The sequence below is a fragment of the Rhopilema esculentum genome, chromosome 7 (genome assembly GCF_057945365.1).
Source record: "Rhopilema esculentum isolate cy_ngs chromosome 7, ASM5794536v1, whole genome shotgun sequence".
NCBI classification, from domain to species: Eukaryota; Metazoa; Cnidaria; class Scyphozoa; order Rhizostomeae; family Rhizostomatidae; genus Rhopilema; species Rhopilema esculentum.
In genome coordinates, this window is record NC_142821.1 from 11,068,956 (window position 1) to 11,088,599 (window position 19,644).

Here is a 19,644-nt window from a genome sequence, read left to right on the forward strand (position 1 = left end):
CCATGGAAATGATCTGTTACATCTAGTAGCTGTTGCATTTTGCTGGTCAACTGCAGTCAATAAATGTTGCAATGATTCCAGTCAAAGATGCAATTAGATCGGCTGCGAAACTGGATTCAACCATGGCCTCAACAAGAAGATACCTAGGACAGGTCATTCAGTTGAATCGACAACGTCTTGGATCGAAGGAAATATCATGCGTTTGGCAATTGCGACACCAAAGTACGAACGCAACAGCTTCTACTGCTCTCAAAGATTCGAGAGTGTCGTCTGGAGGTGCAGGACCCATGAAAGTTTATAGTGAAATGCTCAATTGTGGGTCGTTGAAACCAGATAGACATCAATTTGTTGTCGTTAAACATTTGCAAAATGTTTTTAAAGAAGTTGGACAGTATAGAACAGAAAAATCAAGTGCTAGCAATGGTAGGTTGATGGTTTGTTCGATGATAAAAAACTATGTTGATGATAAACATTATCTTCCAATTTATACTAACTGTACAAAACAGACAAAAAGGTATGCTAAGATCAGCACTCTTTGAATTTCCAACATTGGCAACATTTGAAATATATCCATTTTGGATGAGCCTATAAAAATTGATAGTATCTTATTCAAGGCCATGGCAAGATTCTGGAGGAATGCATTTTTAAGGGAATAATTCCATCCGAATGTTTGATTTTTCAATGATAATTGAGTTTGTTGTCTTGAAGTTACTCCATACATACATATTTCCTTTGTGATTAATTTGTCATATTTCATTATGATTATCTTCAAAGTTAATTATTTTTAGTCTTGTGTTTTAGAAAAGTATATTTCTGCTGGATGTAGCAATTTTTTAATTACCCAGCTATCTGTTGTCACATTTTTGTAATCATCGATGTTGTAATTCTTCTTATTAACAGTATAAAAATTAATTTATTAGCGCATACAACCCCACTTAATGAAAATGGACAAAATTAAGACTTTGTTACCCTTCCCTTTTAGCAAATACTTCAGTGATAGAAACAAAATATATTGTGATTTCTTCCTTTCAACTTGCCAGCCATTGTCATTGTCTGTGCTTTATGGATAGTCTGGTGACTCTGAGATGAATCTCTCAAAGCTTTGCAGTTAAACATTTATATTCATACAACATCTTTCTTTGCAGATGCAGACAAGAGTGAAAGCCAACAAGAATCTTTAATGCATCCAAAAGGCTGCTATATCCATGGTGAAGTAGGGACTGGCAAGACAGTCCTACTTGATTTGATCTACGACTGTCTGCCTGATGGCACAAAGAAGAGAGTTCACTTTCACAACTTCATGTTATTTCTCTACTCTGAATTCAACAAGTGGAACTTATGCAGTCATAATCAGACAGATTCAGCTTATTTGCAAAGTCCAACAGAGTATATTGCTGACAAAATTATGGAAGATGCCTGGATAATTTGCTTTGATGAGGTACAAGTTGCAGATTATGCTTCATGTAGTCTCCTTGAAGGTGTTCTAAAGAACATGTTTTCAAAGGGGGCAATAGTAATAGCTACTTCAAACAGGCCTATTGAGCAACTGGGGGACCTGTCTATAAGTGAGAGCAGTGATGGAGAGCACCCTTTAGAGGATGAAAGTTATGAAAGCGTCAGGTCTTTTAAGAGCCTTTTGAGTTCCAATTGTACTACAATGCATTTGAACTCTGAGCATGACTACAGAACCAGTCTTAGCCCTGGCAGGAGCACATTTGCCTATCCAATTAATAATGAGACAGAAGAATGGTTAGATCATTCTTTCAGCAAGGCAGTAGGTACAGGACAATCTCTTGGCACCAGATATGTCACAGTTTATGGGAGAAAAGTACTTATTCCCATTTCTTCAGGCAATGGAGTTGCAAGATTCACAGCCAGAGAGCTGTTTGAGCAACCATTAGGGCCAGCTGACTTCATCCAAATCTGTAACAATTTTAATACAATATTTGTTGACAGAATTCCCAAAATGGGAATGGCCCAGAGAAATCAAGCAAGGAGATTTCTCAGTTTTATTGATGCAGCATATGAAAGCAGAACAAAATTGTACTGCACTGCTGAATCAAAGCCTGAGGAAATATTCACCTTGCTGCCTAAAGATGGGGAACAGACCGACTGCTATGATGACCAAATGCACTTTGAAATGATTGGAGAAATTGCTTATGACCTTGCATTATCCCAGCTAGATTTCCGTTCGCTTGGTATCATCACTGGCGAGGATGAAATTTTTAGTTTCAAACGGGCAATTTCTAGACTCAAAGAAATGCAGAGCTTGCTTTATCAGATGAAGCCACACAGAAAGCAGTCTTTTAGCCCATATGTTGGAACCAGTGAAGAAAAAAAGGATGCTGTGGACAGGCGAAGAGACAGAATGATCAAACGCCAAAAGATAATTGAAGATATGGAGAAAAAGAAAAATAAAGGAGATGAATTTGCCAAGTTACGAGATACAGTGGATGATGTTTTGATGAATAATCCAAATGGAGAGATGCAAGAGCACTCAATTGAGAAGAGGTACAAGGACCTTGATTGGGGTGATGAAGCCAGCTATACTACATGGAGTCAGACTGTAGCACAAAAAAATAAGTTTGACGAAACTGTTCAAAAGTTAACAGAGAAAATTAGAGGTAAGGGTCCGGCTCCAAGGTTCAATGAAAAACATTTCTGGGGATTTGGTTGGTGGGAAAAAGCAATAAAAAGAATGCGTGGCAGTGACCCTAATGATGATGATAAAAAGTAAATGTTGGTTTTGAATTTTGAGTGGAATTTATTAAATGAATTGTAATTAGTTATATGTTTTTATTCATTTTTCATAACAAACGTTTATTGACAGTTACTTATGAAAATTTCTGTTAACCAATCTGTCATAAAGTGTGCTGTTTAGGCAGAGCTTTACACGCTTTTGGTGATGATTATGATGATCGCATTTAGCCTGGGACTTTGAGTAGCAACTTAGAACTATCTTGTTTTGCACATCAAAAGCTTTAAGCCAGTTAACAGATAAACAAAAATTCCTATAACCAAATCTCTCGTTATAAAATTATACTGTCCGAAGAAAAAATCCCTTCAGACCATTTTCAATGGCAAAATAGCCACATCAAGTGGATATAAAACCTTACTATTTAAGTGATAATCAAGACAGTGGCGTAACACCGCACCGGGGGCCTTAGGATAAAAACTGAAAAGGGGACCCTACAAACCGACTGCAAGAAGGTCCATCCAAAGGTACATACTTATAACATGCAGGGGCGGACTGGCTGGTCGGGCTATTCGGGCGATCGCCCGAAGGGCCGGTCGGTTTAAGGGCCGGCTGATAAAAGTGCAAGAAAATAAATTAGCTTAAAAAGTGAATGCTAGGCAAAAAACTATACCCATGCGTTGATCTGTTTGCCTTAAATTTTCGGAGATTTTCAGAGACAGGGATTTTCAGGGAAAGAATAAATATACACGCGAGTACTCCAAAACCATCAAACTTATGAATTCATTATTGTCACCGCAGCCCAAACACACTCAGGGACGTCACTTCACTAATTTTTTTTGGGGGGGGGGTGTAAACACTATTGCCCTGCAAAATTTTTCCTGTAAAACAAGTATAGATGTACTGTACTTATGCATATATTACATAAGTACATATATTATTTTCAAAAAGCAATACAAACCAACAATCGCAATAAAAAAGTCAATAATTAGTCTACTTTCACACTAATTTACTTAATTGAAATTCTTCTCATTTTTTTTCATGCCATACTTTTAATACTTTATCAAGTGGGATAGTGTCTGTTAGGTCTTTCTCACAAGCAAGTAGAATGAGATCATTCAATCGTTCATCTTTCATTCTTGATCGCAGCAAATTTTTAACAATCTTAAGTTTGCTTAAGGTTCGCTCGTCTTTAGCCACAGACACAGGTGCTGTAAGAAGAAGGCTGTAGCCTTTGTAAACCGTTGGGAAAAGTCGTCTGTTTTCAAATGAAAATTTGGCAGCCTCTTTGACGGAAGTTGGCTGGATCTGTTGTTGTTCAATCATTGACTTAAAAACATCTAGCTCACATAATATATCTACTGCTTCAATATGAAAGCCTGGTGGGAAAAGCTTTCAAAGATCGTGGACTGTTTCTGGGTTTATCGTTTTGAGTGGTGGCTGCAACGCCATTGCCAATGGCTCAATTTTTTTTAAGCATGCCTTGATATTTTCACCATACTCTGCTATCAGAGAATCGAGAACAACACAAATTTCTGTTCTGTAGAAGGAATTAAATTTAAATTCCGCTGATGTTTCTGGACCGTTGTCAATCTTTCTTGGCTGCAACCTGAGTCGATATTTCCACTAAACTCAGCCGCTGAATCTATTCCATGCTGTTTAGCGCACTCGTTTAGAGCATCCAACTCTTCATCCATAGCCTTGTTATCAATGCGAATCTTCTTAAGATTTTCTACTGTTGCTTCAATTAACTTCATCGCATCTAGGATGTTAAGCTCTTCTGCTTGGAGTTGCATCGTCAAAATCTTTGTTTTCTTCATAATTGATCTCATGAACATCAATGCAAAAAGAAAGTCAAATGACAGACACTTTTTCTTTATGTCTTTAACCTTCACTTTTACCCTTCATTTCTGTGCTGTCGTCACTGACAACTTTTTCAATTGCTTTGAGTATGCTTTGTAAACTTCGCCACACTGCTTCTATCGACTCTGAAGAGTAGACCCATATCGTTTTAGACATGTTGCGGAGTTTCAAGGAGTACTCATCAACTTCTTGAACTTCTTTATTGTAAATTTTGTTTCGTTTGGAGCTGGCACTGAAGAAAACATATATATCTTGAAGATTATCGTATATCGACGTAATTATGGCACTTTGTTTTGCACAATGCTCTTTGAAAGTATTAGATCGATGCCCTTGACATGAAATGTACGGGACTGGTCTTTCAAGAATATCTTGTAGAACCCTCTGTGCCCCTGCAATTCTCCCAGACATATTATTTACGAAATCGTATGTTTGGAAGCAGAGATAATTCACATTAATTTCATTTGCTTCCAGACACTTGAGAATACATTCTGCTGTCTTTTCTCCATGTTTGTCATTGCACTCTTTCATTTCCACGACTCTCTCGCGCGCAATTCCATTTTCACCAATATGTCTTGCAGCCACAACCATTTGATCCTTATTGCTAACATCGGGTGTTGTATCGGCCGAAACCGACAACATTTTAGCACACTCAATCTCATATTTTATTCTTTCTCTAACATTCTCCCCCCAGATCTCTAAAAGTTCATTTTGTGAACTAGAATCAAGTATTTCGTACTGAAAGGCTTCAATCGTTTGCTATCAAGCCATTCTTTCATCTGTAGACAGTGCCTGGACAGAAGATTCACAAACTGGACAAAATTGCCGTTCTGGTCTCCTGCGGAGCCTCTGAAAGCAATTCCTTGCCTTGCCAATGTTCTAGCAATATCAAACATAATGTTCATTATCGATTTGCATTTTTCTTCGTCAGCCTTCTCCTGAATGATGATCACCTCCAGATGCCTATTCATTTGAATGTCAATATGTCCTTGTTCGACTGAAAACCTAGCAAAATCAGCCAATGCTGCTTGGTGTGCTTCAGAAGAAAAATGCTGAGCAAGCTTGCCACTTTTCATTTTATGCCATGATGCGATACCGTTTATCCAAGCAGTGTCACTTTTTCTTCGCGAGGGGCACGGAAATAAGAAACTCACTTTACGATACCACAACAAATCGGAAAAACTAACATATGTTTTGGATTTGATAAGAAAGTAAAATGAATTAAGATATTTTGTGAAACTTGATTTCTAATCTCTTTTGCCCTGCGAGAACTACTAATTCCTTCTGCTTTGCCCTGCAAAATGCTGTTTTTCAGGATTGGGGGGGGGGGGGTGAAACACCCCCCCCAAACCCCCCCAATAGTTACGTCCCTGAACACACTTCTTCAGGAAACATATTATTGACATCTTGTAATAATTTCTCTTGACGGTATCTCCTGTTTGGCGACATATTATACTGTAACACCCCTGTTTCAATGCGATACATAAGATTTTAACCTGCCCTGATGTCTTTTTACTTAGCTTTTGCTTCAAGCTGGTCATGTTTTTGCCTAAGCACAAGCTATTGCTAAATGTAATAAATTTAAAAGTCCAAAAATTGGAGTTCACTAAGCGATTTGCTCTGTGATATGAAGCAATGAAGTGGACATACGTAGAACAAAGGAAGAGCAAGAAGACTCCAGCCAAAGGTGGTGCACAGAAATTTCGCGAGGAAAAGCTGCGAGACTTAAAAAAGGATTCAGCTACAATACAAAGCTTTTTTTATCAAGCAAAAGCCACAAACGTCACAAAAAACAGCAGGGTCTTGCTCTTTTCAATAAACTCTATTAGTTATGGTAAGTTTATTAGGCCTATACTATCATAAGTCAAATGCAGAGCAAATGAATATAAAGTTACGGTATGTGTTATGGAAACAGCTTGAGCGGCAAACGACTTAAAAAACAAAAAGAAAGATTATTAGATTTTCTTAGGTTTTTTCAGCACTATAGAAGGAATTTACAGATTCTTTATAATTGAATTGATAACATTTTTCAGAGACAGCTTGAGGAAATTGAACCTGAGGGGCTGAGAATCGCGCTTAGTGATGTAGGAGGACCCACCATGGTTGGGGCCGACGCGAAAGAAACTTTTTTAAATCATACCTTCTAAATAGCTAGAAAAGCATCTCCCAGACCAAGTTTAACAAAATACTATACCGTTCAGGATAGACAAATCGACGTTTCTCAGAAGAACATTGATTATTGTTCTGGGAGAAATTGGGAAAGGGAAGAGTCATGCTAAAACTCTAGTGGAAGACTTCGGGGAAAGAAAGAAAAGGTGTTTTCTATTCGAGAGCAAGCGATTTTTTCCTAAAACCATGTCAGATTAAAAAAAATAAGGATGCATCTAAGAATATATTAGGGCTCAAAACGAAAACTTCCTTAAAAAAATAGAGGCTGAGCAAAAATTATTGCATTCTAATAATAAAGGGTGTAGTCATTGCTTCTCTCTATATTACATGCAAAAGTACCTCTTTATTGACGTGGTACTTTTACGCAAATTAATTTTACCTCTTTCCCTTTTTGTCTTTTGCCCTTGTTCCTAGCTACAATTAAAAGCAAAACTCAAAATTTCATTGTTTGTGTCTATGCTATTATCATGTCACTAAATGTGCAGTTAAAATAAAGGAGCTATTATGGAGGTCTTGGTACCGCAATTCGACTAATAGAGGTTCAAAAATTCGGAACATTAGGACCTAGGCTTTGAGTTAGGATTTTTATAAAAAGGCGGGTAATGAAAATATATGTAATGTGGGTTTGTGAAAATATGTGCAAACGATTCTTTTCTTACATGTTTTTGAGATTTATTCAAGGGGTGATATTTGGGGCTAATCCCCCACATGGGCATCGTCACTGACTCGACACCACTCTGCAAACATAAATAACTGCCATCAACACTAGTCAACTTGCGCTTGACACCATGACATAGTGGCTGAGGTTTGTTGCAAGAACACATAAAAACTTAGTTTGGTTCTAACCCAGTTACCAGGGATTCCTTTCTTTAAAAGAAAATGACGATAATTTCTCAAAAAATTCGTTTTGCTAAAGATTTTTTGGGGGGGGGGTCCAGTCCCCCCCGTCCCCTCGGGATTTACGGCCCTGCTCTTTAGTTAGCAAATGACATATTTAGCATGTTCTGTTAACCAGCATTTACCCATGCACAAAATTATTGAATTTAAAAACTTGTTTTCCTTACAGACTAACATTTACTTGCATTTTCCGAGGAGTTTTTTATTTGCTATTATTGTGGGCCGGTTTGATAAAAATTTGCCCGGGCCAAAAAAATTAGCCAGTCCGCCCCTGATAACATGTGAAACAGAATAGCAAGATGAATGAATAATAATTTTTTGATCGTTTAATTGAATAAGCTGATTTGTTTTCTTCAGTTGAGGCCGATTGAAGCTTTTGACAACAAGGTGAACTTGGCAAAAATCATGAACGTGGGGGTATCTTGGGGTCTCTTTTGATTGGAGGCCCTTGGTTATCGAACTAAGGTGTCCTTTACTTCATTAATCCACTGTTTTGAGCCATTTTTGACGAGCGTATAAATGTCTTTCTTTTCAAAAATGTGTCTCACCCGCGAGACACATCAAAAAGCATCAACAGAGAAACAATAGCAGAGAATGCAGTAACAGGCAAAAAACCTGTCATGTCGAAGTGTCGTTTACAGCTCTGCTTCTGTCACGGCACCATAAGGATGTTATTAATAATAATAAACATGACTGAAATTCATATTTTGCATATACAATTGTTTACAGTTCACTTTTGCATTTGTCATCGGCATTTAGTGTACGTTCCCTTCGTGTCATTAATAACATCACTGTCTAGTATAAGGGCATATATAGCAGGGCCAACGCCACCAATTTAAATATGGGGGGGCCAAGGCTTCTTTCCTCTTTTACTGCAGCTTTAAAACTTTTTGCAGGGGCGCAATTAAGAGGGGTGTTGGGGTGTCACACCCCCCAATAATTTCATCATCCGGTCCCAGAACGAATTTGATGAGTTTTTGAATGGACGTCCCTAATGCATTTGTTGGGATGCAACTTACTGTCAGTCATAGTTATGTTTATTTTTGTCTTCTGAAATATTTTTGATGCTTTTGACGCTATGGAAACAAACTAGCTGCCACCGACGACGATTACTTTTTAGTCATATGTACATGCTTTATCTCGTTTCCGTGCTATGCGCAGCGTTGGATGCGCAAACCTCAAGGGTAATGCGAGAGTGGCCCCGACAATATCTATTTCACTAAATTCGGTCCCTTCAAACATTAATGCAGATAATGACAAGAAAAATATACTTAAAATCCAGTAAGACTTGAAGAGATGAGATCTCAGCTTGATAATTAGGCCGTTGATTGTATCAACTTTATTCTTTTAAACAACTGTTAGATTTTAAGGATCTTGCCTTCATACGTGTACAACAAATGGCATCATAAATACATTAAAATTTATATTATTTACATCAAATAAATTAATCAGATTTGCGTCAATGCAAACTTTCTTAAAGATTCATCAAATTTGTTATCTCAAGATTACTAGATATATCTGGCATGCCATGAGTATTTAGTAGCATTGAGTCAAATCACCAGATACATAGTCAAAGTGAAGTTGTTTTATGCCACACCTTTTTTGCTATGAGGAAACGCCTTTCACCAGCAGGTAACGCATATTTTACCTAAATGGGACGCCCATGTCTACCCTTTATCTCCATGAAATCAGTTTCAAAAACGTAGAATTACATCACAAAGAATGCCTTGCAAAAAATTACCCCTCCCCCAACACTTTCTCATCCGAGCACTGGAGAAACATGTCCGCCCCAGTCCCCTCGTGGTGACGCTAATTTTCTGGACAGACAAATGAAAAAGAGAAGATTGCCATGCCTATCTGGTCCCTTTTTTCATCAACATATTGTTACCATGACCCATCATAAATTGGTTTCTTCTTCTGACGCAAAAGCATTCTGTCAGGCCCTCCCAAAAACCAAATCCCCTCAAAGGGCAAACAATATCAAAATTTCAATTATAAAAAGCAGGCTTCCTCTGAATGCCCTTAACAACATAATTCTATCTCTGCTCTCGTTTTACTTGTTTCATATCCACCTCAAAAGAAATCTTTCTCACATGCCGATGGATTTCAAGCACTACTGACTTCTGGGATAGATGGCTCAGTCTTCGACCGTTCCCTGCAGACGACGGACAAAGGTACCTGCAAGCAAATGGCGGACGATTCAATCATTCAAAAACCGTCGTAAAATTGCAGAAAGTTAAGAATGTACAGAATTAAAGTAAAAACGGCAAAAACAATTGATAATCACCGAGAAAATATATTAAATCTAAGGATTTAGATCAAAACAACTTTAGTCAACAGCAATAAAGCATATGATAAAAAGCAATTAATATAATGTGTGAATGAAGAAAAGGCCACTGTAGCAGGCTGCTCGACGGGCTCCAAGGAGTTCTTGCGGCGAAAAGGCGATAAAAATGTGGCAAATATGAAACACCGCAATTCGCCGAGAATGAAAAACAATAAATACACGTAAATCAGTAAAGGCTAATATTTCGCCCCGGCATACGGGGCTTCATCAGAGCAAAAGTTAATATAATGGTTGGTAAAAAATCGCTAGATTGAAAGAATATAAACATATTCAATAAGCTTTGGCTCTGCCCCAGCTGAATATATTTTACCCCATACTCCAATTGCTTCCCTTTCCCACTTTCTAGTCTCTCAATTTTCAAAATCATCATCAGCATCATAATCATCAAAAGTACGACAAATGTCTTCACAAGTAGAAAACAAAATTAAATTTTAAATCAATCTTTGCTGAGTTGGTTTTAATACATTGAAAAATTATTTTAACAGATCTGCCATGTCTCGCGAATTTTGTGGGACACTTATGTATTTCAAAAAATAACTAATTGAGAAGAACTATAAATAAATCTTCAATCTTTAAGAGACATAAGATTTTAAGAAAATTTTGTTCTATATCTACCGGTCTATTTTGTAACCTATTAAGTTAACCTGATTTGGTGTTTATAAAAGGACAGCTCTATGTCTTAATTTATAGAATACCAATGACTTTTATGCTACATAAGATTGCTAAATATTGTTGGAATAACGCCCTCTTACCTCCACCTTGTGAGGACTACATGGAGTTGAAACAGAGTCCTTCTCTTCAAATGACGTCATTTCTGTATTATATTCTTGAGAATCTTCTTGGAGACTCTTCTTAACCTGAAATCAAGAAAAAGGTGCTTGGTACAACAGTTTCAAAATTATGACGTCATAATCTAAAATTTTTATTCTGCTAATGTCTTGACAAAAGTTGCTATTGAATAGTAGAAAATATTTTTTAAATAGAATGCATATTTTAAACGGTAAATGAATGAAAAAATTTACATCTTCAAGCACACTATACTTTTGATTTTGATTTTAAAAAAATGGAATATTGATCCACAGAAATTCAATTTGAAAAAACTGCTCATTTCACCAATACGGTGGCAAATACAATACTTCGAAGCTCCTAAGGATAAAAAACATCATGCAGATTTTTTATAACAAAATTTCTACCTTCTCATTTCTTTTTAAAAGATTTTTCAAATCTTGTATTTCCTTGCTTTTATCACAAATTGCTTGCTCCAGTTCTTCTATTCTTTCACATAAACCTCGCTGGCTTTTTGCCTTAAAAAACAAAACGTAATTATAAGCTAACTAACAAAATATTTCAAATATACGGCCTATGGAAAACGGTCATTAGTTCAGCAGTACCATGATATCGAAATATGTTTACAAGTTTTAATTAAGTCATGGAAAACTAGCTGATTGCTATAGAAATCAGCAGAAGTAAATGAAAGCTGCCTTACAATATAGCTTTATTCACAATAGTTTATGAATCAAAATGCGCCAGAAAGAGGTTCCAAAATGTGAAGCGTTAAAATATTCTCCCAGTTGTGGATCGAAATAGGCCAATCATAAACACGAGCTAATGGCCGGTATTGTAAAGTTGACCAATCAGTGTCGTGTGCATAAAGAGAAATCACCGCTAGAGTGGAAGGATGAAAACGAGCTCCTTCTGTCTACACAGTGTAATACCTTTTTAATTAAGTTCCTTATCTTTCATATAAATGCATCTAGATTCTAAAAGACTGCTTGGTAGAACAACGACCCAGCTCTAAAAATTATCCCAAACATGACACCATCTGGCTGAATCTGGATTGTCTAGTAAATGCTGCTGATGGTGGGCACATATGTTGGTGGAATCTGCAAGACCAACAAAGCTGTTCCCTTAGGTAAAGAGTTTGATTCTAATGTTGGAAGAACTCTTTGCTGCAATCTTTGTTTTGTGCGTCCTACGTAGCCAGAATCAAACTGGCACGTAAATTCATAAACAACAGAACTCTTTTGGTTGGTAGAAATGCAATCCTCTTGAATGGATGAAAAGGCTCTCCTAGTTGCTTGTTTAATCTGATTTTCAAATCGCATGGATGTTTTACCAATCCAAGGTAGTTTGAGTTAAACAGAGCACCTTTGTGGACCAAACCTTTTTTTCGGCCGAAAAAAGATATCTTCTGGATAGCCGTTGTCCAGAAAAATCTTTTTGAAAAGATTTAGTTCTGTGAAAAGGCAACGAAAACGAAAAAACTAAGCATATAAGAAAAAAGCATACTTCGAAAGAGATTCAATTTTAAACTACTTTAATTCAAAATAGACTTACCAGTTTTTTCTTAAATATATTTTTCATATTAATAAGAAGCTCTTCTTGACTTGTTTGAATGAATTTGATAATTTTTTCTGTTTCTAGGGAACTCTTAACAGGCTTCTTTGCTTCACATAATTTTTCCTTTTCGATATCTTTGCCAACTGATATAGTATCCGCATTTATTGCATCGTTATTAACGAGAACTGACGAGAAGGATTTTCGTTTCTCTTGTAGCGATGGTGACCTGACCGAAGCAATGACATTCGATGCTGGTTTAACCAGTGGATTTATAACCGACATCATCGCGTCGTGCACGACTCCTTTATTCGACGGAAGCGCATTTGGGTCCGATTCAGCGGGTGTCGGAACTCGCAGGCTGTTCGATCGTCTGCTATCGTTGTCCCTTCGAATACTACCGCGACGAAAACTGCTTCTTCGTGAATCAGGCGATCCTTTAACGTCGTTCGCGTCATTAAGTCCGGTGCTACTGTTCATATTCATTAACATGCTGCCGACTTCATCATCTGATTCGCTAGTCGTATCGTCACGCGGCCCGTCTTTCCGACTGTTGTCCTGTTTTAAACGATTTCTACCATGTTTTGCAAGAATCTTCTGTGCGTTTGGGTATTCCTTAATTGCATTTAAAACATCGTCTTTCGATAATACAAAAAGCTCTACGTATCCATATGCTTTAACATCAGCAGTACGCCTAATAATAAACAATTGTGAAATCTCACGAATGGGAGAAACTTGCGCATTGGCGAGAAATCTCGTTGTGTTTTCTAAACTTTTAGTTTAATCGTTTACATCAAATATAAAACAGATATCGGGAATGAAACTGAATTTGACTGATACCCAAACAAATTTTTAAAACGGTTCATTAATAAACAATTTTCGAGCAGTAGATATTAAAATAATCATTCAAAATTTAACATGAATTTCAAATTGATGTAATCAAAAATCGGAAGATGCTTCCAAAATAATTCCAGAAACAATGATGACACGTTTTCCGATCAAGTTTAGAACAATGTAATTTTCTCATTTATCAAAAAACTTCAATTTTATCTACAGTGTTTAAGTTGTTATCTAACAAAAGAAGATCTAATTCTTACCGATTTTGACCTTTACTGAGACTCAAAATTCCGATCTCACCAAAAAAATCCCCTGAGTGCAAAACTTTAAGAACTCTGCCAGTTTCACTAGAGGGAGAAAAATAATCAGCATAATTAGCATTCTCTTATCAACATTACAATATGATTTTTTATCAATATTACAAAACCAATATTTCACTATCAATATTTTACTATCAATATTACGCTACCAATATTTCACAACCAATATTTCACTATCAATATTACACTACCAATATTTCACTATCAATGTTTCACTATCAATATTACGCTACCAATATTTCACTATCAATGTTTCACTATCAATATTACGCTATCAATATTTCACTACCAATATTTCACTATCAATATTTCATTACCAATATTACACTACCAATATTTCACTATCAATATTTCACTATCAATATTTCACTACCAATATTTCACTATCAATATTTCACTATCAATATTTCACAATCAACATTTCACTATCAATATTTCACGATCAACATTTCACTATGAATATTCCACTATCAATATTTCACTATCAATATTACACTATCAATATTACACTATCAATTTTTCACTACCAATATTTCACGATCAACATTTCACTATGAATATTTCACTATCAATATTTCACGATCAACATTTCACTATGAATATTATATTATCAATATTTCACTATCAATATTTCACTATCAATATTACACTATCAATATTACACTATCAATATAACACTACCAATTTCACTATCAATATTTCATTATCAATATTTTATTATCAGTATCCTCCTATCGAACTATTCCTATTTCCTTTAACGCGGCTTCTAACAGTCAAACATTTAGAGAATTGTGCAAAATTCTTAAAACATATCTCAAGCTTTGTCTAACTTTGTCAAATCACAATATACCATTAATCAACGGGCGGTGTAGAAAGCTAAAAATTATATCGCTTGCTCTTTTATACTGATCTCGAGATATGTTATACTGAGCTGATTATGACCTCAATTTACCGAAATAACTATTGATAAAAAAGTATAAAGATAATTCAAGAAATTCGTGTTCAAATATCTTAGATGGCACGGAATGGCGGAAACAAAACATACTAAGGTGCTTTTGATCGGATAACGGCCTAAAGTAAGCAGAAATTTATCATCTCTGCAATCTTGAAGAACACTATCAAATGTTTACAAATGACATATCGGGGTTTTTAGCCGGAGTCGCTTTGTTTTTGAAAGATAGCAAGTTAGGTCACTTTCAGAAGTCTTTTCAGAGGACCTCACTTGTTGGCCTACAGATCTAACTCAAAGGGCGCATCTTTCACCCGTGGTCCTGGCGCTCGTTATGAGTTGCCATTTAATGGCTGATACCCCAGGATAAACTAGTTTTGATCCCAATTTGGGATATTTAGGATAAATCAAGGTCATACCAACATATTAAACATCACTGGAAGTATTAAAATTAAGCAAATATAAAGTTTTATTTGTCTTTGTAGGAAATTTTTCCCTTTTCTCACACGTAAAGTTTTACTTTACATAAGGAATATTATATCAAATACACAAAGGTCTTACTTAACAACTTTTCGTTTACTTTTTTATAGAAGTTCTGCCATTATTCTAAACATGATTCGGCTGGAATAGTATTTTCTTGACCCGATTGCCAAATTTGTAAAAAGATTTGGTAAAAAAATCTAATTTTGTATACATAATGTGGATAAAACAGGAAATTTAAGTATCAATAAGACATTCGGAGATTAATTTAGGCAAATGTGTTATTTGGATAAGAAGCTTCTGCATGGGCATTTTCTTCAAACTATAATTATATAAAACGCAATCAACCTAGACACTTACAAATGATTAAAGATAGCAAAATGAAGTCTAGCTGAATTAACAAAAAAGTATTTAAGAAAAACAGAGATAAAATATTTTGTAAAACATAGTAGTACCTGATAACTTCTAGAATTCCGTCACTGATGACGTACATTTCCCTAGCGACTTCTCCCTTGCGGCAGACGTAATCCCCAGGGGTGAAAATGATCATTTTCATTTTTAAAACCAAATCATGAAGAAATTCTGGCTGACATTTCTGCAAGAAGCTTACCTGAAAAAAATGCAGTAAGAAATCAGTGGATCTTCTTTCTTGGAATCTTATTAACTTATGGTCCAAAACAATATAACAAGAAAAATGTTTATGCTTTGTTTACATTTAGTGCTAAATCTTTGTACCAGTTTGAAATTTTTACCACACGCTGCAGATTTCAATCAATCTGGTGGTTTAGACTTTCGAAAATATCATTGCTTTGAAATTCTGTTTAAAATATAAGCCCAAAGCTGTTAAATTAGCCCAATAAAATCCTTACAAGGGACCAGAAATAAGCATTTCATGGTTTATTTAAACAGTCCTATTATATCTGTCATTTTTCGTCAATCTTGACAGTACGCTACAAAATTAAATGTACTACATTTGAAATGATACCACACAAAAAGGCTAAAACATTAACAGAACGTATTAACAAACCAAAAATTATGGTTAACGTACTTATTTGTAACAATACAAAGCAAAATGTCAACCAAATTGGCAGTATTTCCCAAGAAAATGATATCTCTATAAAATATTACTATTTAACATTTTACCGACATAAAACATAACGAGATACTCAAAAGCAACTTTCAGCATGAAATACTTGAACAAATTGGTGTTCATAGCTCAGTCTGAACTATGAAAAGTGACAAATTCAAAACGATGATAGACAAGGTAATAAAAATGACTGATATTCCTTCATTTATGAACAAAGCATACTTCAGTCTCACTGCTACAGAAAGCGTAAGAATTTATCTATTTCATCACCGTAATTACTCGTATCTTTATTAGAACATACGGTGCATTGTAAATAAATTAAGATATAATTTGTCGACTGACTGGCCTATTTCTATGAATCATGAGTTGACATATGGAAACAACAAACTTTTAACATTTTATTTCTTTTGCTACATCAATTACAATCAGCTCCCGATGATTCAGCTGTTTAAGAATTATGATAAAATAGGATAAATTATGAAAGGAAACGATTTTTTTTATTAAGAAAAGTTCCCAGAGAAAATTCGTGTTTTGATTTTACTTCATTTGAGTGGATCTTCTAAATCATTGTATTATACGTGAATACAAACATACTAAGGTAAAAAATCCTTACCCTTCGTAATGTATCGAGATGAACATGCAATGCCAGCTCCGTTTTCATTTTATTTGGTAAAAGCAACATATCGTTGATATCCATTCCTCCTTGAAAACGACCTCTAGAATCAAAATTTTCCATTGTGATTTAAATTGCTAAATTAACTTTAGATAGGGCTATAATAACACATTTTACATGGAAGTTCAACAGAGCTATAACCAACAACCGTTTAAAAAGTTATTTCTCCTGAAAAATTTTTTGTCCTGTAAAGTAATTTGTTTTTAGCCAGACACAAAGCAATGAAATCAACTTAAAAGAAAACGTGGAAGATTTTCAAAGAAACTTTTGTAAAAAATATGTACTTGAGCGATAAGGAAATTTAATGTGCAACAAATAAAACTTTTTTTAAGATCTAAAACAAGCTTGAAAGGAAACCAAAAAACAAGACCTTACAGTCTAAGAACTTAATAAGTTCTAAAAATTTTTGGCAAGCAGACAAATAGATGCAAAATATTGAAATAAAAACACAATAAATTGGGCAATAAATTTTCTTTCTTGTGTTTTTACTCCAATCCTTTGAATGGGAAATATCAGATTTACTAGAAATTTTGGAATCTTATATTTACATAGAAGATTTTGTAGAAACGTTGAGTAAGGTAGCAAAAAGTAATGAATTTATGCAAAAATAATGAGCTTTTGCTCACCTCGAATAGCTATAGTCATACCAAAGTCTGACTCTTCGCTGCATGTCTTGTGGCACATTGTGCCGCTTCATATAATTCATCGATGCGTCCTAATTTGAGAATATCGTACAATACCTGTTAGCTCAAGTGCAGTGAGGAAATGCTCATTGTAGATTTTCAATTTAAAAATGTTTGCAGTTAATTTTATTAATCATCTGTCGTTTATTTGTAAATTTGGTACGATAGAACATTTTATGTTAAAAGAGGACGAACAACTTTGATGATAAAAATGGCCGAAAACTCAATTTATGTTGTTTTTAATCATTTGCTTAGAAAGATAATTCCAGCAATATATTTTAGCACTTAAATTCATAGCAAAGTTATACACAGTTGCTGGTCATTTTGCTATTTTGCCAAGATAACAAAATCTAGATCTGTATACGCGATACGTTGAAACTCAATTGAATTACCATAAGTCGCAATGTGCCGGGTACTTCTTGTCGAAATTCAATGAAAACGTTTTGTTTTTTTACACAAAATGTAGATAAATAAATGACAAATACAATTTGCAGACATTATCAATTATCCCACAGATGGTAAAAAGAAGGCAGTAAATTTGGTATTATCAAGAATTCGCTTTGCATTTAGGTTGGACGCAACAAAAGATGAAACGAAGGATTTCTTCAACAGCGTGAAAGAAGCATGGTCAGGTGCCCAAACCACGTGCTTCTAATCGCAAAAAAACAAGATACCAGGAATAAAGCTTTGTTGGATATTTCTTCACATATTTTGATTCTTAGCAATAAAAGAACGATTAATCCATTAAAGACAGAGCAGCTGGATTGCCTATTAACTGGAAAAAACAAAATGTTCCCTGACTTTGGCAGTAAACTTCCATTAAAACCCTGAAATCTATGCCAGAAAGCGTAAAAAATCGACAGCTAGTCACTTGTCCATATGTCCTGGAGTGAAGCCGACCTCATTTGGTTCACACACAAAAAGCTTAATTGAGATATATCATCTCACAGCTGAGAAATTTCAATGAAATTAAAATACATAAAATGTGACCAGGAATTGCTTCTTCACGTTTTTCAATGAAAGAAGAAATTTTAAAACAGATGTGTCGTTCCATGATTTTGAAGATGTCTTTTAATGGCAATATGTCCGATCAGGCAACCGTTAACATCGTCATTAGGCTCTGTTGCGCTTTTCTGAGTAAATAATCGCTAAGAATTACCCTCGCATTGACATTCGGAAAACATAACAATAGCTTATTGTATAATCCAGGTAAAGGAACGTAGGTGCAGTGGCGGAGCCACGGGGGGGGGGGGGGGGGGAAGGGGCGAAGGGGAGGAACTAGTCTTCCCACTTTTCAGAAAGTTGGTCCTTGAGATTCTTGCAAATCTGATATGAAAACTTAGGGGGGGGGGGGGGTATGATCTTCACATTTAAATGACATTTCTTGGGAGACAAAAGGTGTTTCCTCCGGAAGAAAATGCTTCAAACAGGGAAAACGGGTGTGGTGACAACCGCAATTCGTCAGGACAAAGTATCTATAAAGTACCTAACCCCGTTGTCAAGGCTGGCCCGGTCATCCGGGCTGCGACTTCCTAACGATTATATGGACAACACCAGCCCGGTCTGAAAATTGACGGGAAAAATTTTGGCTATGTGGTTTTGAGTTAAAAGTTTTGCTGTTTCACATTGCCTTTTCTTCCACTTTAGGTTTGATATATGTTTTAACGTCTGATAGCACATGCGTTGCTCAAATTCGCAGCCCGATTTGCCGGGCTGGACCTGCTTGAATCGATCACACGGGCAAAAACATTGCAGCCAGCTTTGCCGGGCAAGACCCGTAGGCAGAAGACGGGATACCGCCAAACCGCGCTAGTCCATTCTCTATGCAAGCAAAAGTTGGCTAAACACAAAGCATGCTATAAATACCGGGGTCCCACCAAAATTGCCGTAAACCGGGCCATCCCGCTACATGTAATGAGCCCCTAAAGAGATAGTCGGCAGTAATAGTGGTTCTGCTGCATCCAGAATAAATTATTGTTTACATACCCGCTGTTTTTCGAAATCAATTCGAGAAGCACTCATATTTTGGATGACATTGCCAGCCTGGCCTACAAGCAATGTTTATAATCAGCCAAAAGAAGATAATAAAAAGACCAAAAGCTATGCATTGCTAGCTGCACCTGATATAACATCGAGTTTTGCAAACTCATTCTCAAAAATATGTTGTAGAGAATACAAAGAGCTGATTAAAGCCAATTATTTACAATATATATATATAAATCTATTATTCAAAGGGTCGAAATAAACAAGAAAAGTTGTTTTCATAATTTACAGTTGCACTCGACGTAAATTACAGTTGTTATATTTTGT

At 35.8% G+C, this 19,644-nt stretch overlaps 3 protein-coding genes across 5 annotated transcripts in view; 1 reads left to right on the plus strand and 2 right to left on the minus strand.

Moving 5' to 3' along the window:
* Positions 1-71: 71 nt before the first annotated feature.
* On the plus strand, positions 72-2,833 carry LOC135683628 (AFG1-like ATPase). The gene is made up of 2 exons (XM_065198940.2): positions 72-423; positions 1,146-2,833. The coding sequence occupies exons 1-2, from the start codon at positions 72-74 to the stop codon at positions 2,735-2,737; spliced, it is 1,944 nt and encodes a 647-aa protein (XP_065055012.2). The 3' UTR covers positions 2,738-2,833.
* Positions 2,834-4,579: 1,746 nt separating this feature from the next.
* On the minus strand, positions 4,580-5,631 carry LOC135687707 (uncharacterized). The gene is made up of 2 exons (XM_089109277.1): positions 5,369-5,631; positions 4,580-5,273 (listed from the first exon to the last, which is right to left on the minus strand). Exons 1-2 carry the CDS (start codon positions 5,629-5,631, stop codon positions 4,580-4,582), a joined length of 957 nt encoding a protein of 318 aa, XP_088965403.1.
* A 3,299-nt stretch (positions 5,632-8,930) lies between these two features.
* The window catches only part of LOC135683624 (uncharacterized), a 40,573-nt gene continuing 29,859 nt past the window's right edge, over positions 8,931-19,644 (minus strand). For all 3 annotated transcript variants that reach the window (XM_065198933.2, XM_065198934.2, XM_065198932.2), the window contains exons 4-12: positions 19,321-19,382; positions 17,278-17,366; positions 16,592-16,694; positions 15,347-15,501; positions 13,403-13,489; positions 12,306-12,999; positions 11,162-11,272; positions 10,721-10,825; positions 8,931-9,799 (exon numbers count right to left, since the gene is read on the minus strand). In XM_065198933.2, coding sequence (XP_065055005.2) covers positions 9,728-9,799; positions 10,721-10,825; positions 11,162-11,272; positions 12,306-12,999; positions 13,403-13,489; positions 15,347-15,501; positions 16,592-16,694; positions 17,278-17,366; positions 19,321-19,382 — 1,478 coding nt within the window. In that variant the 3' untranslated portion in view covers positions 8,931-9,727. The remainder of the gene's footprint in view (positions 9,800-10,720; positions 10,826-11,161; positions 11,273-12,305; positions 13,000-13,402; positions 13,490-15,346; positions 15,502-16,591; positions 16,695-17,277; positions 17,367-19,320; positions 19,383-19,644) is intronic.